General features: G+C 41.1%; 2 protein-coding genes across 2 annotated transcripts in view; both read left to right on the forward strand.

Annotated features, from left to right (window-relative positions):
* Positions 1-4057: 4057 nt before the first annotated feature.
* lrit3b (leucine-rich repeat, immunoglobulin-like and transmembrane domains 3b) lies at positions 4058-13687 on the forward strand. Its single transcript, XM_085442387.1, has 6 exons — positions 4058-4080; positions 4537-4911; positions 4985-5070; positions 8551-8844; positions 8926-8985; positions 13194-13687. The coding sequence occupies exons 1-6, from the start codon at positions 4058-4060 to the stop codon at positions 13550-13552; spliced, it is 1197 nt and encodes a 398-aa protein (XP_085298513.1). The 3' UTR covers positions 13553-13687.
* A 3120-nt stretch (positions 13688-16807) lies between these two features.
* The window catches only part of enpep (glutamyl aminopeptidase), a 30689-nt gene continuing 24641 nt past the window's right edge, over positions 16808-22855 (forward strand). Inside the window, exons 1-4 of the mRNA XM_085442006.1 lie at positions 16808-17643; positions 18852-18993; positions 19900-20034; positions 20145-20265. Of these exons, the coding sequence (XP_085298132.1) occupies positions 17006-17643; positions 18852-18993; positions 19900-20034; positions 20145-20265 (1036 nt within the window). The 5' untranslated portion in view covers positions 16808-17005. The remainder of the gene's footprint in view (positions 17644-18851; positions 18994-19899; positions 20035-20144; positions 20266-22855) is intronic.

The following is a 22855-nucleotide window of genomic DNA, read 5'->3' on the forward strand; positions in this document are numbered from 1 at the left end:
ATCAGGCTACATGCTTTAGGGCGATGCCTGTAACACTCTGCCTATTGCCTTCATATTAAATCATTTTGTGAATAATTTTTTAAAATATTTCTTTACGTCATTATGAAGGCTGCAAGTAGAGGTGACATGGGCTGCGAGATTGAAACACAGACATGAGAGCCTCTTAATGCGTGTTTTGTTTGGGTTTCCACCGGCATGGAAACCAAAAATATGGAGTTCATAGCCTTATGAAACAGGAAAAGACCGCCATGTAATCCATTCATTTCAACAAAGTAACTGCATTTTAAATACCACCTTTTAAACGGTAACTGTAACAGAATACAGTTACTCATATCTTGTATTTTAAATATGTAACGGCGGTACATGTATTCCATTACTCTCCAACACTGCTCATGCCTGATGTGAAAACAAAAACGCAGCACAAACAGAAAGAGAATCGTGACATCTAGAAAAGACTGAGAAGTTCACACCAGGGGACAAGGTGTTCATCAGAAACTACTCCTATGGTCCGAAGTGGATTCCAGCAGTCACTGTGAGATCATTGACTGGCCTTGATGATCTCTCCCTCGATGGTCTTACATCGTTGCAATCGAATCGGGTCAAACTGTGAAGCAACGTGTGGATCAGGCGAGAGCAAGAGTTGCAGACACTGTTCCTAGTGCACCGGACAGGGAGGTGGAGCCATTACATGACATGGAAGCCATTCCTGAGTGCTGCTTGCCATCAGGGGTGGGCACCACGCCACAACCATCATCGGAGCCCCAGGAGCTACCATATGCTCCGGAGACTCCGGCTCTTGTAGACTCCTCAGTGGCACCAGTGTTGCAACGTTCCCAGAGAGAGAGACGTCCACCAGAGACTCTAATGGACTTTGTTAGATAGAATGAGATCTTCCAGGAATAGAGCAAACAATGCAGTCTGATCTCACAGGAAGGACGTATCTTCCTAGTTAGCATTAAAAAAAGAAACATATGTACAGTTGTATGGTTACCATAGTTATGTGTTAATTCCTTGTTAAGCATTTTTCAGTATAAGCATTTGTTTGTAGACAAGTAGGAGTAGTTGACTTAAGGGCGGAGGAGATGTGATATTGTAACGAAGCATTTGCTTATATAAATATATGTATACGTGTATGGGTATGCATAACAGTTATTATTTCCAGGTACAGGCATTGTTAGTTCATGTTTATTGCTCTGGAAAAGCACACGGAGTGGGATGGGTGTGAGAAAGGGCATTTTGTGTTGTTATACCAGCAAGGCCAGGAGAGGTGGTATTGGTGCTGTGTTAAGATAAGATAAGATAAGATAAGATAACCTTTATTAGTCCCACACGTGGGAAATTTGTTTTGTCACAGCAGGAAGTGGACAGTGCAAAAGTTATGAGGCAAAAATTAGAATACAATAAGAATAAATACAGTACACAGCTGTACAGAATAGAATAAAATAATATACTATATACAGTAGAATAAAATAGAATAAAAATATACAATAAGATAAAAATAGAATACAAATACAAATACTATATACAACTGAGTAAAAATACCACGATGACAGAAAAGATTATTGCACTTAGTGTTATTGCACATGTGTGGATGTGTGTGTTTGTTCAGTTAAAGTCTTTATTATGGAGTCTGACAGCAGTGGGGAGGAAAGACCTGCGAAATCTCTCCGTCCCACACCGTGGGTGCCGCAGTCTCCCACTGAAGGAGCTGCTCAGTGCTGTCACAGTCTGCTGCATGGGGTGGGAGACGTTGTCCAACAGGGATGACAGCTTAGCCGCCGTTCTCCTGTCACTCACCACCTCCACTGGGTCCAGAGGGCATCCTAGAACAGAGCTGGCCCTTCGGATCACCCTGTTCAGTCTCTTCCTGTCCCCAGCAGAGATGCTGCCGCCCCAGCAGACCACACCATAAAAGATAGCAGAAGCCACCACAGAGTCATAGAAGGTCTTCAGGAGTGGGCCCTCCACTCCAAACGACCTGAGTCTCCGCAGCAGGTACAGCCTGCTCTGCCCTTTCCTGTAGAGGGCGTCTGAGTTATGAGTCCAGTCCAGTCTGTTGTTCAGATGAACACCAAGGTACCTGTAGCTGTCCACAGCCTCAATGTCCATACCTTGGATGTTCAGTGGTTGCAGTGGAGAATGCTTGTGCCTGCGGAAGTCTACCACCAGCTCCTTGGTTTTACTGGCGTTGATCTGGAGGTAGTTCAGCTGGCACCAGTCCACAAAGTCTTGAGTCAGTCCTCTGTACTCCTTGTCGTCCCCATCAGTGATGAGGCCGACTATTGCAGAGTCATCAGAGAACTTCTGCAGGAAGCACTGGGTGGAATTGTGGGAGAAGTCTGCAGTGTAGATGGTGAAGAGGAACGGAGCCAGAACCGTTCCCTGTGGGGCCCCCGTACTGCAGACGACCCTGTCCGACACACAGCCCTGAGTCCTCACATACTGTGGTCGGTCGGTGAGGTAGTCCAAAATCCAGGTAGTGAGGAGATGGTCCACTCCAGAGTTCACCAGCTTGTCCTTCAGAACCGAGGGAAGAATAGTGTTGAAGGCACTGGAGAAATCAAAGAACATGATTCTCACAGTGCTTCCAGCGGTCTCCAGGTGAGCGAGGGAATGATGTAGGAGGTGAATGACGGCATCATCCGCGCCAATGCCAGGCTGGTAGGCAAACTGAAGTGGGTCCAGTGATGAGCTTGTTAGGCGCCGAAGCTGAGCCAGGACCAACCGTCATGTAAGAAGACAGAAGAGCGTCATGTACATGATGAACATGGCGCCTGTGTTCGGCTTGGCCGCTGTTCGTGCTCCGTGTTTTTGTCGACTGCTTCAGTATATTGTTTTTTATCTTGTCATCTCATCTGTGATATATCATGAAGGTCTTGACTTTTAAAGCTTTGAATTGTGATGCCCCTGCTTACATTTCTGATCTTTTAGAAAACCACGCTCCCTCTCGCAGCCTGAGATCTTCTAATCAAAGGCTGTTGGTATTCCCTCGAACATATTTTAAAACCAGAGGTGATAGATCTTTTAGAGCGGTGGCCCCCAGGTTGTGGGATGCTCTCCCATCATTACGTTGCCTTGATTGTATTTATTCTTTTAAAAAGCAGCTTAAGACTCATTTATTTAGATTGGCTTTTAATTAGATTTGTGCTGTGTGTTTTATTATTAATGTATTTTATGTATTTCTGTGAAGCACTTTGTGGTTTTTATCCTGTGAAAAGTGCTATATAAATAAATTGATTTGATTTGATGTAGGAAGTAGACGGACACTGTGATGTTGTGAACATGTGACTACAAAAGGTTCAGTAAACGAGAAGCAACTATGTTCCCCGTGTGTGGCTCAGTGATTCCATTTTTGTTTGGTGAAGATGCAACACCCACAGAAAGCCTTCTTCACCTGCACAAATAGATGTCATTGGTTAAGGCGGACCTTCCCAAAGTGTGGGGCCCGCCCCCTAGGGGGGTTGCAGAGCCACTGCAGGGGGGGCGCGGTATGAAAAGGGGAAAAAAAAATGCTTGGACACTGCTAGCATGGGGCACCTACAGAAACGCTAGATGATGCTGATGGCTAGTGTGGTGTGGCAGGCAGAATAGGACCCAAATGCAAGACTCAAAAACAAAGGAATAAACCAAGGGAGGCAGCTTTATTGCTGAATCAAGATCTCCAAAAAAGAACTAAGAAAACTAGAAACTAGAAACACGGAACTCAAAACTAGGAAACTAAGCCAGAAACAGAGAACTAGGACTTACCAGGAGCAAGAAGGGGACCACACAGCAATGTGAGGTATAATGACACGACAATGGACAGAGGAAAACCCAGGCCTTAAATACACCAGGGAATAATGAGAGAATGGGAAACAGGAGGGAAACACAGCTGGGACTAATCTGACATAATAAGATGGGGAGGAAGCAAAACTGAAAACACTGAAGACAGGACATGAGACTGTCAAAGTAAAACAGGAAACATAAGACAGGCACAAAGACACGGACTTCACAAGGAGACACGACTGACAGGGGAGACACAGGAGATGAATGAACACAGAGACAAGGGTGACTCGACATGAAGCGAGGAACACAGGGAAGGCACCGGGAAAACATGGAGATAGAGACTATACACTGAGGGAGAGAGAAGTACGATCACGAAGAACCTAAGACAAAAGATAATCAAAACCATGAATAACAATAATCAAAGAACAGTAAACCAAAAACACAAACACTGGGACACTGATCCAGTGCCGTGACAGAAAGCACTTAAATAGAAAAAGCATAGAAAAACGTGCTTGAATGAATAGGTGTGAATGGATGAATGAGTGCTTTGAGTAGAAAAGAGCTATATAAGAACCAGTCCATTACCTCTATTCCACCTCGCTCTCATTCACACTTGCACTTGACTTGCTTTTGTCGTGCTTCTTCCTGTGCACACCTCCACCTCTCAAGCCTTAACTCGTTCCCTACTGTCACTACAGATCATAATGTTTTATCTGCCTGTTTGTATACGATTTATTCATTCAGACTTTACTCCTGTTTTTAACTCATCAGGTTGGTCCAGTGCAGTGACCCTGGAATCACAGCTGTTCCCATTAGTGTCCCAGCTGACACGGTCAAACTTCGTCTAGAAAAGACGCCGATCTCCAAGGTGTCCAGGGCAGCCTTCTACAACCTGTCAGAGCTGCGGTTCTTATGGCTAACTTATAACTCAATAACTCTGATCCACCCAAGCAGCTTTGTCAACCTGAAAGCCCTGCGAGAGCTCCGTCTTGATGGGAACCTCCTAACATCCTTTCCCTGGGAGGGACTCAGAGACATGCCCCGTCTCCAGACTCTGGGTCTACATAACAATCGTTTGTCCAGTCTTCCAGCCCATGCTGCTCTCTTCCTTCCTAACATCACATATCTGGATCTGTCCAGCAACAGGTTGGTCCAATTTCACAAAATCTTCAACAGATTTGCTCAAGTTTTCAGTTCTCTTTTCCTTTTCTATCAATAGGTTGACTATATTACCAGCTGAGCTGCTGGATCTTTGGTTTCCTCTTCCAGGACAAAGTGAAGGGCAAGTGGAAAGAAGAATTTTGGGTACAGTATGTTTTGGAGCAATAGTAAGACATAATCTTTTATTGTACAGTTGATATCTATTAGTTGTGGTCATCATTAAGTCAAAAAAAGTGAGTGAAATGCACATTAAGGGATAGTTTTACTAACGCGTGGTGCCAGTGAAAGGATAGACTGCCCACAACAAATGTACTTTTACTTCAATTATATTTTTCTGCAACATAGTGCCTTAAAAATTCAAAGAAATTCTGGATGGCCATAAAGTTTTTATTATCTTGTCATAATCTAGTTAATTTTCCATCTAGTATATTTCTTTAATAATTTTTTTCTGTTTTTTTATTTTATTTAATTCTGACAATTCGACTGAAAGAAGCAGTAGCAGTACCCAGGTTTTTAATTTGACTCCCTTTACAACAACAGAGGTTATGAGGGCTAAAAGAACTTAATCCTTGAAAACCAGCTCTCCTAAAACTAGCAGCTGAAACTATAATTGGACCACTGTGTCACATTTTCAACCTACTTGGTTACAAATAAAGTTCTTTCGGATTGCAAATCTGCCATTGTTGCTCCTCTATTAAAAGAAAAGTGAACCTAGTATTTTAAATAATTATAGATGGATCTCTAAACTCTCAGTTCTGGTAAAGTGCTTGAATCTCGGGTCAGTAATAAGGTTAAAGATTTTCTGGCCATTAACGCCATCTTGTCTCCTTTTAGTCAGGTTTCCATAAAAAATCACAGTACTGCTGCTGTTGCTGTACTGCTACTGCGCAAGGTCATAAATGATATAACCGAAACTCTTGATAAGAAGCAGTGTTGTTTATTTGATACTGGCTTATCAACCATTGTTTTTTCTCAACCAGCACTTGAGTGGTTTGCAAATGATCTCACAGGCAGTTGTACAGATAGAGGAGTCATTCAAGTATTGTAAGTAAAAAAGAGCGTCCCATTATTATTCAATATTTATAAAACTACTCTTGGAAACATCTTGTTGAAAACATGAAAGTTAAAATCACAGATCTATGGATCTTCTGCAATTTGTAGTCCACAGAACACCGACTGAATTGGGAAGCATGCAGATTTCTGGCAATAAATGCTTGGAATAAATTACAGTCAGAACAACATCAAACTTACTCTTGTAACATACTACATGTGGTAGTACAACCTGTTCTTAAAAAAAGTAGCCTTGACCAAAATGACCCTGCAAACTATAGGCCGATTTCCAAACTTCCTTTTTTGGCTAAAATTCTAGAGAAAATTGTGCTTTTGCAACTACAGGCCTATCTAGATGTGAATAGCATCACTGATAAATTCCAGTCTGGGTTCAAACACGTCACAGTATGGAAACGGAATTGTTGAGAGTCTTCAATGACCTTTTAATTGCTGATTCAGGGCGCTCAGCGGTTTTAGTTTTATTTGATTTGTCCTCAGCGTTTGATTTAGTGGACCACAATATCCTTTTAACGAGGCTAGAGCACATGGTAGGCATTAAGGGTAGTGCTCTTAGTTGGTTACCTTTCTGAAGTTGGACGTACCTTTCTGAAAGGTCCGTCGCTGCTACGATGGGAAGTTACTCTTCCTCTGTTGCCCCCTTTTCCTGTGGTGTGCCCCAAGGGTCTGTGTTGGGCCCTATGTTGTTTTCTTTGTATTTGTTACCTCTAGGTCGCATCCAGTGTTGGGGAGTAACGGAATACATGTACCGCCGTTACGTATTTAAAATACAAAATATGAGTAACTGTATTCCGTTACAGTTACCATTTAAAAAGGTGGTATTCAGAATACAGTTACTTTGTTGAAATAAATGGATTACACTGCGGTACTTTCCTGTTTTATTTTGTCGCGGGTCATGACTGTTTGGGTTTTGTTTGACAGCTACGTTCTGTTGTTCCAGGCGGCAGCGTAACGGTTGCCATGGTTACAGGGCGACGCTCTCTCTCTCTCTCTGCGACTGTGTGTTTCCTGGGTGAGAGAGGCCTTTTCGTTGTTGTTGTTGTTGTTGTGCTAAGCTAACAGGCAGAATGCTACAAGCATAGCTCTAAAGAATGTAGCCTGATGGGCAGTGTAGTCCGTGCTGCTGGGAGAATGGACTGCCATACACGTTATGGGTCTGTGAGCGCGAGGAGGGAGAAAAAGGGGAGTGGAAAGGTACGAGTTATCATCGAGGAAAAACGGGAGCTGGAAGCATGTAAATATAATAATAACCACTGCAGCCAAGAAGAGAGCCTGACGAGCCCCGTTGTAAGTAAGCTATTAAGACTCGACTGTACACCGTGTTCGTGTTTTCCTCCGAAAACAATAAGTTCCGTTGGAGCAGTCTTTCAACGCCCCTCTCTGTCTCTCGCCAGAAAAGTTGACCCACACAACAAAGTAAAGCTATTTTTCGGCTACGAGCCGACAGGGACCCCGCCGTATTAGTCAGAGGTCCCTTTACTACAGTTCGGAGTCGCGGACCTTCAGTAATAGTAATAAATCACACAGCAACAGTACATTCACGTTGTTGTAAAAAGCATGATAATATATTAAGTAATCCAAAGTATTCAGAATACGTTACTGTCATTGAGTAACGTAACGGAATACGTTACAGAATACATTTTGGGGCATGTATTCTGTATTCTGTAATGGAATACATTTTAAAAGTAACCTTCCCAACACTGGTCGCATCTTTGAAAAATATCAAATTTCCTTTCACTGTTACGCAGATGATATTCAAATTTACTTTCATCTGACTGAGGATGTCTTACCGTCACTACACTGATTTTTGATTGTAAGAGACAAGTTAAGGATTGCTTATTGAGTAACGCACTCATTTTAAATGAAAAGTAAATGGAAATTGTTTTTTTCGACAGCCATATTCCTAGGGGCCAACTAACAGGCTCACTTGGGCTGTTTGCTACCTTTCTTTCTGACACTGCAAGCGACCTGGGTGTTCTCTTAGACAGTTCTTTTAAACTCGATAAACAAGTCTCCGCTGTAGTTAAATCTGGCTTTTACCAATTACACCAAATTGCCAAGGCCAAGCCTTACATGCCCTGTAAGGATCTTGAGAAACGTATCTATGCCTTTATTACCTCTAGATTAAACTACTGTAACTCTCTCTATTTTGGCCTCCAATCTACCCTTCTCCGCAGGCTGCAGCTTGTTCAAAATGCGGCGGCACGCCTCTTAACTGGAACTGGCAGGTTTGACTGGCAGGTTTGATTGATCACCCCTATCCTCGCTGACCTGCATTGGCTTCCCATCAAATACCGTATTGATTTTAAAATACTATTACTTACCTTTAAAATTATAAATAACATTGCTCCCAGCTATCTTGTTGAACTTCTCAGCTTGTACACTCCTAGTAGAGCATTGAGATCAACGGGCCAATTGCCCTTAGTACAACCTAGGGCACGGTTGAAGACCAGGTTTCCCTTGATCTCAGTAGGACTAACCTGGTTAAATGAAGGTTAAATAAACAATAACAAATGACATTAAATGTGAATAAGTTAAACTGTCTTGGATACCCAGGTCTCCATGACAATCCCTGGTTGTGTGACTGCCAGATCTCCATGCTGATGTCTTTGTCCATGACCCTGGGGAGTACTGTAGTTCTTATGGACCAGTTGCTGATGTGCAGTAAGTCTCTGAGTCAGTCAGAGTTGCTGCAGACCCAAGCTGAGCTGTCCCGCTGTATGAGGCCTTCAGTCCAGCCTGCGGCCACCAGGGTAATTTCCCCAATGGGCAGCAATGTAATCCTACGTTGTGACGCCACTGGCTACCCAACGCCAACACTGACTTGGATTAAAACTTCAACCTACACAAGTAAGCTGGCTCGGGTGTCAAGTAATGTCACTAACATTTGAGAATTAGTTGAGTCATGCTGTGATTTGTTTTTCTGTACAGATTGTTGCCAACAAGACAACCTTGACAACTCTGAACAGCTGCCTAGGATTTTGGAGAGTTGTAAGTGCAGGTGCTTTGTCGCTTCTAATAAACATTTTTATTTCATACAGTGATTCAGATTGTCTTACTACTTAAAGTACTGTATCTGTATTTGCGTCCATAACGGAGAAGGTATTTAAAGTATTTAGAACTGAAGTGCAGTGAACACTTCAGTTTCTGTAGGTAGGCTGTTTCATTGTTCTGACCAGTTTTTAAGATAAGATAAGATAAGATAAGATAACCTTTATTAGTCCCACACGTGGGAAATTTGTTTTGTCACAGCAGGAAGTGGACAGTGCAAAAGTTATGAGGCAAAAATTAGAATACAATAAGAATAAATACAGTACACAACTGTACAGAATAGAATAAAATAATATACTATGTACAGTAGAATAAAATAAAATAAATATACAATAAGATAAAAATAGAATACAAATACAAATACTATATACAACTGAGTAAAAATACAACGATGACAGAAAGGATTATTGCACTTAGTGTTATTGCATATGTATGGATGTGTGTGCTTGATCAGTTAAAGTCTTTATTATGGAGTCTGACAGCAGTGGGGAGGAAAGACCCTTATCCCTTGGTTCCCTAACTCCATGGTTGCAATAGTTTTGAACAACTGACAGTTAATACCGGAGTCAGAGGACATTAATGCATGTGAGACTCAGCACTGCGATGCACTAAATTTAAAGATTGGGAATTTTAAGTGGATCATTACTGATGAATTTAAAATGTCAATATTATGGCCTTTATTACTTTTTTATTTATTCACTGCAGAAAGTAATCTTGTACACTACTTTACTACAGCACTGGAAATATTATGATTACTACCACTAATAATTAATATCAAAAGTAATAGTAGAAGTAGCAATGGAGTTTACTCTGCAGCATCACCTGATATGCAGATCAGTTAACTCATAAAAGCCAAAGTCCCTGTTTTAATAGGAAGACGTGCACAATGTACATTATTATCATAAAGCTGAGAGCAGAGCTGTCATAGTCTGACTCAGAGTTTCTGTGTTTGGACTTTTTAAATTCATATTTGTCAAATATTTGAACCTACGTAGTTTTTGGCTCTCCTCATAGTTGTAATGAGTAGTAGATATCATGATGAATTTAGTCAAAAAACATGTTACAAGATGTTACTAGCCTGTTAGCCTGACCCCAGATGAAAGCCATGAAAGCACTCCCTGTCTCATAACATAGACATCCAAAAACTCACTGACACTGACAAACAGATAAAGTTTTTGAAATACTTTAAACACTGTGACGTCGGACCCCAACACTTGCACACACACACCGTGGGTGTGGTGACCAGAGATGGGCAGTAACGCGTTACAGTAACGCGTTACTGTAATCCGATTACTTTTTCAAGTAACAAGTAAAGTAAGGGATTACTATTGCAAAATCGGTAATTAGATTACAGTTACTTTCCCGTAGGAACGCTGCGTTACTGCGTTACTAAAACCGTGATTTCTTTGCGAGAATGTCTCACGACAGTGACGTAAGTGAGTGTGACGTTAGTGACAACAGCTGTGTGCAGATCAACAATGGATCATATATCGAGTGCAGAGAGAGTATGAGCGTGCAGCGTTTAAAGCGTGGAAGTACTGACCTTACTTTGAGTTTGATTCCATAAAAAGTGACAAAAACATTAGTGTCCGCTGTGCGTGGGAAGAAAACTTCTTTTTACAGCGAAAAAACCCCTAAACTTCCAAACAAGCACCGAGTAGCTACGACGTAATGGGAAACTCACAGAGAAACTCACGGATTCTTCCACTGACCGCGGCACACCTGCACCAGGGTAAACCTCTGCCTACCCCACTCCTGCTTTACAGGTGAAAATAGAGCAACAGGACCGCTGAGTCTTTGACTTTATTTATTTTCTGCTGTGTTTTACTTGCATCTATTTGAAAGATTGAGTGTAAACACAAAAAATATTTTATTTTATGTGCTGGAATGTGCAGAAAATAGGTTTAAATGTTAAACTAATTTATTCCAGTCAGAGAATGTTGCAGATAATTAAATGTTTGCTTGATGCATAAAGTTAAAAGATTAAAACTAATAAAACAAGTTTTAAAAAGAGACTTTTCCATTTGATTACATTTTGTATGATGGATTATGTAGAAAAAGTAGAATTGGGCTGAAAGATCTATCGCTTTATCACCTCTTCAGGTTGTAAATCGTGTTTTTAAAAAGTAACTAAGTAACTAATTACTTTTGAAAATAAGTAATCAGTAAAGTAACAGGATTACTTTTTTGGGGGAAGTAATCAGTAATTAGTTACTGATTAGTTTTTTCAAGTAACTTGACCAACACTGATTATGTCTGGACATGTAAGTGTTGTTTTTTTCTTTGTTTGTTAGCTTAGTGCATCAGTCTACATCCTTTGAAAAAGCAAATGAAAAAGCTAAAAAAGTCCAAACACAGATTATCAGTCTTTGGTCTCAGGTGCGCTGTGTTTAGTTTTGCTTCTCTCGTCTTGCTTTCCTGATGAGTTTCAGCTGTGTTTCCAGATGTTTCCTCTCTGCCCCAATCACCTTTCCGACTGGCCCGAGGGTGTGCCTCAAAGTCTCCTCTGTCTCCCGACTCCTATTTCTAACCTCTTTTTCTTGACTTCAATAAAAACATCACTGAGGTCAAGGAAATGCGGGTAGGAGAATTGGACTGGAGCATGGATCAGCCTGACACTAGTATCTCCTTAGTGTGAAAAGTACTGTTTAATTTAATCTGTGGACTCCCAGGGCCAGATGTTCAGGCCGTGTTTCTTGAACATCACAAGAACTAGAGGAAGGACAACTTACTCTGTCTGCATGGGGTTGTTATATAGTTTCTCCCCTTCTCCCTCCTCCCTCTCTTTCTCCCTCCAGTCATTGTTGATATGCAGTCAACCAATGTCCAGCCTCTCTCTCTCTCTGAGTTTTCACCTACTTTAACTAAGGAGGAGGTTACTTCATTAAAATCACATCATTTCATTTTCTCCTTTTTTATGTTGTACTTTCACACGATTTATCAGTAACTCCATCACATATGAATATAGTTTTCATGTTTCATGCAGTTTATGCTATTTTACCTCAGCAGGATTTATCATAAGTTCAGTCACATGACTACCATAACTCTTTGACAGCTAACGACTTCAACGAATGTTGGAGGCAGAAGTAAGTTCAGGGCTTTTTACTTCGTTGTTAGTCCAATGGTTGACATCTTTTCCCCCATAAAACTAAAAACAGACATAAAGTAAATATTACAAAATGTCTTTTCCTTAACTTATACTTCTAGGTTATAAACTATAAAATAAACAATAAAATACTATACGACAGCATAACAAGCAAGCTACAAACAAAATAACTGTACCATAGTAACAACAGCGGTTCAGTAGTGATCACAATACAACTTAGTGAGTTTGGCTCCTTTGATGAGAAGCATAGCGGATGGAACAAACTTGTTTCTAAACAAATCTCTGTGACAGAGATGTGACAAATTGACTCAGGATAATTAATATTATATAGAAACACAATGAAATGTACAATGAGTACAGTTATGCATTACCAATAGTAGTGATTGAAATAATCTCCCGTTCGAGATGATCTTCATGTTGTGTAAGAACATGGATGGATGATTATTTGGTGGCGATGGGTTTCTGCTACAGCAAAGCATTTTTAATAATATGAAAAATTCCTATTTTCTAAAGCTAAAGTTGGATCAGATTCACAGGATCGGGCTCTGTTGTAACCCTCGGAGGCACTTGCAAGAGAATATTCACTAGAAATGAGCTGAGCTATGTGGCTATTGTGAGCCGGATTGACTGCATCAGAAGTACAGGAGACTTTGGCCACACAGACATAATATTTTCTTACTCACCACTCATCCATCACAGAAGCACAAGTGCAAGCACCCAGAACAGGACTTCCATTGAGAGAGCTACACATGGAATGCACAATGAAAACAGCCCAGAGGTGCATGAGAAAATAATTTTGAACATGAGATGGGCCAAATTTTAATCAAGTGAAACTTTTGATTTTATAAGCTCATTCCTAAAGTTTTAACTACATCTTGTTTTAATGTGTAACTCCAAAGTTTCTTTGGGTCTCTGGTTTGTTAGGGACTCAGGAGTACCCAGGCCTGTAAGACTTCCTTTGTAAGGTACTCTTTTAAGTTAAAAGCAAAAAGCTAAATGTAGGGTGCCGAGAGCTAAGATTGTACAACTCTCTCTGTTCCAGTTATGCAGGAATCTCCGCGGGTGGGGGTCCGCTGGTCGATTATCAGCCTGAACGGGTTATCATACAAGGATGCTGGTGAATATCGCTGCCAAGCCCGGAACATGGCAGGAATTTCTGAAGCCCTGATTAAACTGAAAGTCATGGGAATCACAAAACTACCCCATCTTCCAAAGAAGTCCAGAAAGATTTCCTCCAAATCCCCATCAAAGTACAGGAAACCATACCAGATCTCAGCTATCACCAACGTCCCCTCAGTGAAGGATAATCAGATACTATCAAGTATCACACCATTTTCCAGTAACCAGGCCAAGAAACCTCAAAGCCTCGTGACTTTTTTGGAGCACGTCAGAAAATACTAAATGAAATCAGCAGATGCAAAGAGACAGGAACATGATATAGATCTAGTCTGTGGCTACCTGACCATTGTAATTTGATTTACTGTTGCTGAAGTTTCTCAGTGTTTGTTACAGAGCGGAGGTCATGGCGGTGGGAAAATAAAGGAAATAAACATTACTGTTTGTTAAAGCTCTAGTGTTGCAGCAGTTAATGTGAATTACTCGCTAAATAAAAACATAAGACAAAAATGTGCGTGTTGTTTCTGTGATGCAGTCTGCATGTTTGTGAAAAAAAGTTTTATTCAGTTCAAATTTCAAAATGTGCCTGTTTGTGTTCTTGGCAATAAATCTTATACAGGTGAAAAGCCCGTTTATTCCCTTTAAATGGTGCCACATTTATAAGGAAAATGCATTTGTGAGTTGAGCAGCAGAGTTAAGTTTGTGGGATGCACCCATCAAAAACTTCACAAAGCTTCCCTGCAGTGTCAAACACCTTATTCTGCTATTGACTCTTGTTTTGAGCTTTTGGTACCCCAGGCGCTGACAACCAGGTGCCTGATTTGTACCAGATTAGCAGCATATGTGAGCATGGACCCTGCTGCAGTGGTCAGTTTTGTCTTCTCCAAGCAAGACATCTTTGACTGAAAACGCTAGGGCCCATGTCATGGGGCGAATTCAACCTGGCATGCTTCAAAACCAAGATGCAGCATGATGGGGCATGCCAGAGAAGGGCTGGAAAGTGGGCTCCCACCATGTTTTCTTTACCCTGTCAGCACTTAGGAACCATAGGCAGTCTTCTACAGAGTCGCAGTCAAAGTTTGCAGGACAATATGGCCAATGGGTCTCTACCCAGAGAACTTGGAGAAGACTGCATACAGCCAATCTCCGGTCTCATAGGGCTGCCAGGAGGCCCTGACTGCTCTTCACAGTCAGGCCTGTTTGTGCTGGTGTCGGCAACAAATGCATTAGAACCTGAACATGTGGAAGAAGACAGAGAGAACTCTATGTTGACTTCTAGCGTCAAAAACCTTGAGACAGGCTTTTGTGTTTTTTACCAAAGTATCTCTATGTTTTGCTGTAAAATGCAGCACAGGTTTCCTTTGAACACGAGTCAGGCGACAGACTTGTAGCCATCAGTTTAGCTGTTCTCATCATCAGAAACCATGTTGTCATTTTGGCAGTATGCTTATTATTGTATTGATGACTGGCAATCATGGCGTCAGCCTGTACCTGTACAGTGCATCAACAGCCACCCACTGAAGCATTTTAATCTAATCTCTCTCAGCCTTCTTCACTCATGCAGCTCCATATCACACCTTTTACTTCACTGTCTGCACTATAAGCTCATTGTGATAATCCTGGTGAGGGTCATGGTAAAACATGCTGTACCTGAGCCCAACAGATTTATGTCTGTGAAAAATAAGACACACAAAAGGTTCATGGCGTCTCATAAACGTCATGAAAGAATCATGACTTTAGACGGTGATTAAAATTTTGAGTGACAGTGATTGTTGTCTCTTATGCAGATCCTATGCACAGTTCAAGGATAAGGGAGCCATTACATTTACGACTGTCTTATCTGTATGATATAACAGGGCCAATAAATCCACAAAATGCTCACTGTCACATGAGCTGTTTGTTAAACGTTTTTTTACACTTTAACTACAGTAGAAACAAAACTTACTACATAACGTCCTGGTGTCAACACCTTCTATAAAACACTTACATAAATATAATAAGTACATGCTTTCACAAAGATCACAAGTGCTCACTGAAGTCACCTATGGGAGGTTTTGGAAGGTCATGAAATACATAATCAAAAGACCAGAGAAAGTAGAGACTTTCTTTACTTAAGTAGAAACACAGGTTAAAAACTCGTCCAGTAAAAGTTGCAGTAATGAAGCAACTTTTTTTTACTGCCCAGTATAAAACTACACGGTACTTTCATGCAACATTTGAATAAGATAAAGTTTAGCAGGATGTTTCACAATATGAAATCCAATAATGACATCGCATGTAAGCTTTAAATTAGCGGTTTATCAAACATCACTTTAAATCGAACCGCTCTTCTTCCTCTCCGGTCCTGTCTTTATCTTTCTCCTGATCTCTGAGTGAAGTTAACTCTCTTAAAGTGATAGAAACACTAAATAGAAAACTCAGTTCATACTCCCTCCTCTTCTATAGAGGTAGCTATAGAAGACGGACACCTGCTCTCCTTCCGACCCACTTCAACCCCTGAGTATAAACACTATGGATGATACTGTTGAACCTAAAATAACTAGCCTGCTTTCAACATGTAAGAAGCAGAAAGTACGGATATTTGTGTAAAGATGGAGGGAGTAAAAGTAAAGTTGCTAGAAAAATAAATACTCAAGTAAAGCACAGATACCTGAAATTTCTACTTAAGTACAGCAAATACAGCAAGTATTTGTAAGTTTTTACTTTCCAAAAGACACATTGGTTGAGGCTATTCAGCCTACCAGATTTGTGTGTGTGTGTGTGTGTGTGTGTGAATGGACAACTGCCCACTTCAAAATGTCTATCTACTACCACTATAAACTATAGTACTATATACTACAAACTATAACAAACAAACGTAACACTTACTGTAGTTCCAGTGCACACTTTGTACTGGGTATTTCTCTGGGTGTGTTCCTAATATTAGGAATTTGTGCATGAACACCCTTACATATCCTAGACTTAGCTGTAGTTGATTTCAATGAAAATTCTACACCCTGATTAGTTTTCCAGTCAAAACATCATCTGTGTGGACAGAAATGATAGAAATTGATATTTCAGTAATGTCTTTTCCAGAGTTCACAGAACTGAGCAGGGGAAGAATATTTGTGGAAATTCTACCGTGGCTCAGTTCAATAAAACCATTGTTTTGGCTTCACATACGTCTCTGTTGCAATCACTGTTTTGACCAAAGACCACATGCTGACTCATGTCCAGATCATAGAGTGTTTCTGCAGTGTGTGCACTGTAAGAAGACAGACTGTGCTGCGCTGAAGCCGCTTTGAAATTTGACTCTGATGCTTCAAATTCAAACCAGACAACACTTTGACATGCACAGTGGTTCACATGTTAGATGTAGGCGTCATGTGTATTGTTTAGTTTCACGTGAGAACAACACGTTCAGTTTTGCAGCTTAGCATAGTTGATAAAAAAAGAACTTTAGCTGCTGATTTACAGGAAGATTGTAGATGTTTAACAGGAGGTGTGCTGAAAGCTCAAAGGACAGATTAAATCCTTCCGATTTCTGGCCGTCTGAAAGATTGATACTCTTCACTTCTCATTTTTCTCTCCACCCCTCAGCACCACAGAGGCAAGCCTTGATTCAGTTCACACAGCTAATTCAGCAGCCAAAGCCTGCAGCTCTGACCTCTGGTCAGCTAAACACTTTACCTTTAGAAAGCTGTGTTTTGTTTTTTGGGATTTTTTTTGTCAGGTGGACTTTTCATTTTGGGAGTTACCATGGTTGACAGCTTGAACATGGAGAAGCCAGAGAAGCGTTACTTTATTCGACGCAAGCATGCAGTCATCATCTGCATAACAGTGGTGTTGTGCTGTTTGGCAGTGGGCCTCGGGGTGGGTCTCTCTCGATCAAACAACACCACTCCTGCTGCCACCACCACACCAGCCCCCACAGCGGGGCCTACCCAGCCCCCTTCACCTGGCAGAGGGCCCTGCCTGCCTTCCACTGACTCCAGTGGGGACTGGAGGAATTTCCGCTTACCTGACTATGTGAATCCCGTCCACTACAATCTGCACCTGGAGCCGAACTTAGAGGATGACACCTACACAGGCACTGTTGATATCCAGCTTGAAGTAACCAAGCCCACCCGTCATCTCTGGCTCCACATCAGGGAGACATTTGTCAGTACCTTGCCAAGGTTGAAGGTGCTGAGTAGCCAAGGAGGACAGAGGGAAGTGGCAGTGAAAAGCTGCTTTGAATACAAAGCTCAGCAGTATGTGGTGGTGGAGGCCACAGAGGAGCTGCCTGTCCTGGACACAGGGGAGGTATACACCCTCAGTCTAGACTTCCAGGGTTGGCTCAATGGCTCTTTGGTGGGATTCTACAGAGTTACCTACATGGAGAATGGAATCACCAAGTAAGTCATGTGATTCAGTTCTGTCACAAACATACACAAACATCTTTATTAATCAAGAATTAGAAAAGAACAGAGCAAGAAGGCATAAAACATATGAAATAGTTGCATCTTTCAAGAAAATTCAGAGTCGCCTTACAGTCTTTTCTGGAGGTATTAATAGGTGTTAAATAACTGTGGACATTCTATGCAATAGTTCATAAGTTGCAAATGTTGAAATGTTGGAATAAAACAAGTTCCGCTAAGAATGAAAACTAATTATTGAGTAATATTTTGTGTAAAACTTGTCTTCTGAGAAGCAACCAAGAGCAGGTTTATGATGGTTGTAAAAATTGGTGTTATCTGGTTTTATCTTGGATAAAAACCAGAGTCGTTGGTTGTGGCTCAGGAGGAACAGCAAGTCTTCTACTAACTGTTTCTTTCCTGGATCCTTAAGCAACACAGATATCCTCCACATGACTGCGGCTGTGGTCAGTGGATGTGGATAATTAATGGATCCTGCCCTCTGCATCACTCATTGGACATGGAGCTGAAAACTTTCTCTGACATCTGTTTCAGATTTGCTATCACAAGAACAGATACAGAATATCTTTACCACTGTATACCAAAACATCATTTTAGACTTAGTCTAGTCATCCTATCATATTTCACTTTACATACATATTTACTGATGACTTTACTTGTATTTCTTATGTAGCTGAGCTCCTTCTTTGATGGAATTTCTACACTAAAGAGGTCCAGGTCATTTTGTTCTATGACATATTTTATTGAGGTAGATTGTAGACTGTAACGTGGCTTAAATATTTAAAAAAAAAGGTAAAAACTATCAATAGAAGACTTTTTATAATTCACCAGCTATTTGGTCTTTACTTCTTCAGAGTCACTACATTATGTGGGATTTAAACAGATGTACGTTTTGGTTATGCGTCCTACTTTAAATGGAAAACCCCTGTAGTCTCCTAGTACTGCTGGGATTGGCATCTGGTACTTTTGTTTTCATTAGCTTGTATAGAACTAACTGAACAAAATAACTGAAAGATGTTATTAATCAAATATGACTGTTCTAAACTTAACTCTTTAGTTTAAATTGTCACATATTATTAGTTTTCAAAGTAAAATTTGCTGAAAAAGATTGTAGAACATTTGGTTTCAAACAATCTCCAATAATAAAGTTACATTTTCCAATAATCTGTCCTCGATTTGAACACCAGAAAGATTGCAGCTACGGATCACGAGCCAACGGATGCCCGCAAGTCTTTTCCCTGTTTTGATGAACCTAACAAGAAAGCCACCTACACCATCTCAATAACTCATGATGTTAATTACAACGTGCTGTCCAACATGCCAGTAGAGGTAAGTCAGCATGTGTGTTTACCATCACAATAGACTTTATGTGCTGTATTTAAATTGGAAACAATTGGTATTTGTGTAAAAGTACAGTGAGTAAAAGTCGTAGAAAAAGTATACATGCCTGAAAATGCAAAACAGTCAGTGGTGAATTTAGGTAATCTCAGTTTCACTGAACGCGCTCCTGTGATTGGCTGGCACATCATGGAAATGTTGGGGGTTGTTGTCCAGCGTTACATTTATCTTGGACAATATCAGCCTGATGGATGTTGTCCCAGCATGCAACAGCATCCACACTCGCCACAAATGACTCATAGAAAATCCTAAGCATTGTCCAACAGATGTTGAAAGACCTCAGCTGCCTTGTGAAATAGAGACAGCTCTGGCCCTAACTGTAGAGTTCATTAGTAGTCGAGCATGAACAGAGGAAAACTGATTTTTTTAAAAAGTCGCAATGATTTACTGTAATTTGATACATTTTTAACGATATTTACCAATTTTCCAGTAGATTTCTATGCATTTTAGTATTTTCAAGGTCAACAACTGTTTTGGTGTTAGGCACTTTACATGCCAGTTGTTTAATAGGGAGGAAGCAAGAAAATCCTCTCACTTAAGCTAGCTGTGTCTTCATGCATTATCATCCTTTGCACCCATTAGCATAACATCGTCTATCTTAGCATGTGATAAAAAAATTCAGTTGGTGTGGTGGTGAGTGACATTTTTTACCATCTAACTGAGTGTAGTGTAAACCTTGTATGTACACCTGTCACAGATGACAGTTACACAGTCAAGGTCAGGTTTATCAGTTCCTGCAACAGGACGATCTCATCTCAAAGCACAACAGTTGAGATGGTGCTCTTCTTGTGATAATAGGGCAGAAAATCCAAATAAATTTTTGCTGTCTATCTCCAGGGCTCCCCTCAGCAACTACTAGGCAATAAAATCAAAACCACCTTTCAGAAGTCTGTTCCAATGAGCACCTATTTGGTATGTTTTGCTGTGCACCAGTTTGCCTATGTAGAGAGAACTTCAGCCAGAGGAATTCCCGTGAGTTTACATTTATATGCCACTATTGCAGAGTATTGATAAGATTCATTAATTCACACTGTTGGATTTATACTGTCACACACTTTTTTGTATTTTTCATTCTTTTGCAGTTGAAAATCTGGGCCCAGCCAAGTCAGATCAGCACAGCTTTGTATGCAGTAAATGTAACCAAGCTCATTTTTGACTATTTTGAGGAATATTTCAACATGACATACTCCATCTCAAAATTGGGTAAATGGAACACTAACCAACTTCTGTGATATGAAACAAAAAACAACAACAAAAAAATCTGCCTCTGAGCCCAAGGCGGGTGGTATGTGTGTTAGCCTAAAGCTCGGGACCTCTGACGGGCTGGGGAGTTTGAGGGTTCTGCATATCACTTAGGTATTTCTTGGACTGCACTCTTCTGGGCAGAGACCTGTGACATGTGCTTAGAATCTGCTGCAATAACTCTTCCAGTGCAAGGGTTACAGCTCCTAATAATCCCGGGACCACTTTGGATATATCCTTCCACATAGATTTGGTGCTTGGGGCCTGTTCTTATGCTGCCATGACCAGAGGCTGAGTGCTGTCCTTATGATGCCATCCTCTTCCTCTGTCCCTCGATAGTGTAAACCCATGATGTCTTGACATGATTGGCAGATGCTTATTATTCCATCTGGGTATCTAATGACTGATAGGGTGTATGTATTGATGGTTTGGATCTTATCAATACTGTTCTGGCTTCTCAGCTCCCTTCTTGCGTTATTTGGCTGTTATTGACCTTCGTGCCTTTTTATCATGGTTCCTGTTGACCTGTGGAATACCTAGGTACTTGTATACAGTGGGTAAAATGAGGATTGAACATGTCACTAGTGTTATAAGAAAATATATTTCTAAAGGTGCTATTAATATGAAATTCTCACCAGTCCGTAAAAACCCATCCAATCTAGACAAAGAAATCAAGCCATAGATGTTCACAAATAAAGTATGATAAAGAGAAACGACACAAGGAAAAAGCATTGAGATGTATTTATTACTTAATTTAATAACTTTTGTTGATGATGATGGCTTCAAGACACCTCGTATATGGAGAAACTAGCTGCATGCATTGCTCAGATGTAATTTTGTCCTATTCATTCACACAAACAGTTTTCAAATCCTGAAGGTTCCACCGTCTATGTACTCTGAGATTTAGTTCATATCATAGATTTTTACTTGGATTCGGGTCAGGTCATTAGCTGGGTCATGCTAGCAGCTTTCTTTTCTTTCTCTGAAACCAACTAACACAGGGGTCGGCAACCTGCGGCTCTTTAGTCCTTATACTGCGGCTCTGCGTGGTTTGGGAAAATAAATTAGAAGTATTTAGCTGAAGTGTATTTTATTTATATTAGTTCTTTTTTAACTTGTAGTTCTAAATTGTTAGATTATTGTGATATTGAAATATAAAAAATACAATTATATTCTATTATTTCTTCATCGCTCAAAATAAGCGTCACACAAGCCGGTGTACCCGCCGAAACGCCGTGCATTTATCGAGACTTTCAACCCCAGGTAGGCCAGTTATGGATCTTCGGATCCACATTATGTCAGCGGCTGTTCTTCACTGTGAACTATGTTAAAAACAAACAGCGCTCAGAGGTTCAGGAGCAGAAGTCCCATTGTAAACATATCACGGCAGACCCGACGATGTTTGCATGACAATGTTTCTTTATAGGTCACTTTTCACACACGGTTGTTGTACACATACCGCCGGCTGTAGCTTTTCAGCTCACAGCCCGACACACACCAACACAACAGCAGAGAGAGCACAGACTTTAAGGCGTTGTTAGATGTCTGTCTTTGTGATGTTGACTGGTTCTTGTTCTGGGAGGTTGTTGTGGTCTGCTGTCCACTAGCCACTTGGTGTTGGTGTCGTGTGTTGCCGTCTGTTTTCGGGGATATTCTTACAGAATTGTTCTGTTTGAGCTCTGTGTGAGTCAGCCCTCATAACATTCTTCCCTTGTAGTTGAGAGTATACCTCGGATGGATCTTTGGAGAACAGGCAATTTATTCTGTTGGCCAATGTTTCCTTGCTGTATCTCTTTAGCCTACTGGCCAGAGCTGTGAGACTTTTATCAGAAACTCAGCTGGAATAATAATATGGCAACAGGAGGAGACAGATGCCACTGATGGCAAGACATGAAAACGCCCTACAGTGCACAGAGGGTCCCACTTGAAGCTTAACACCCTAAGGCTCCATGTGGAAAGAGGAAGGGTGAGAATTAGTGAGCATGCAAGCCACAATCCAGGATGAAATATGGGGCATACAGAGGTCAGAGTTTGAGGAAAAACACACACATACCAGCCTCCAGTGGGAGAGAGGGAGATTTTTTTAAATTTGTTTTAACTCTGTCTCTCTGTGTTTTTTTTTTTTTTTTTAATACAAATCCCCCTCTCACCCCTGCTGGGTTTTTTATAACATCTCGGATGTTGCTCCTGGGATCTGCTGGGGCCACTCGCCTAGCTTGGGGGTCACTGCACCGAGCGCTCTGTGTACCACTGGGACCGCTGTTACCTTCACGCTCCACATCTTCTCGAGTTCTTCTCTGAGCCGTTGGTATTTCTCCAGCTTCTTGTGTTCCTTCTTTCTGATGTTGCTGTCATTTGGTATTGCTACGTCGATCACTACGACCGTCTTCTTCTGTTTGTCTAACACCACAATGTCTGGTTGGTTAGCCACCACCATTTTGTCCATCTGTATCTGGAAGTCCCACAGGATCATACCACAGTCATTCTCCACCACCCTTGGGGGCGTCTAGCATTTTGACCTCAGGACTTCCAGTCCATACTCGGCACAGAT

This window comes from Copadichromis virginalis, linkage group LG19, assembly GCF_057382275.1.
Source record: "Copadichromis virginalis isolate Kocher_CV1m ecotype Utaka linkage group LG19, C_Virginalis_male_GT1.1, whole genome shotgun sequence".
NCBI lineage: Eukaryota > Metazoa > Chordata > Actinopteri > Cichliformes > Cichlidae > Copadichromis > Copadichromis virginalis.

Coding starts and splice junctions, on each gene's coding strand:
- lrit3b (XM_085442387.1), top strand. CDS start 4,058: ATGAAGCGAGGAACACAGGGAAG. Junction 5,071..8,550: donor AGTGGAAAGAAGAATTTTGG/GTACAGTATGTT, acceptor TTGGATACCCAG/GTCTCCATGACAATCCCTGG. Junction 8,986..13,193: donor GCCTAGGATTTTGGAGAGTT/GTAAGTGCAGGT, acceptor TCTCTGTTCCAG/TTATGCAGGAATCTCCGCGG.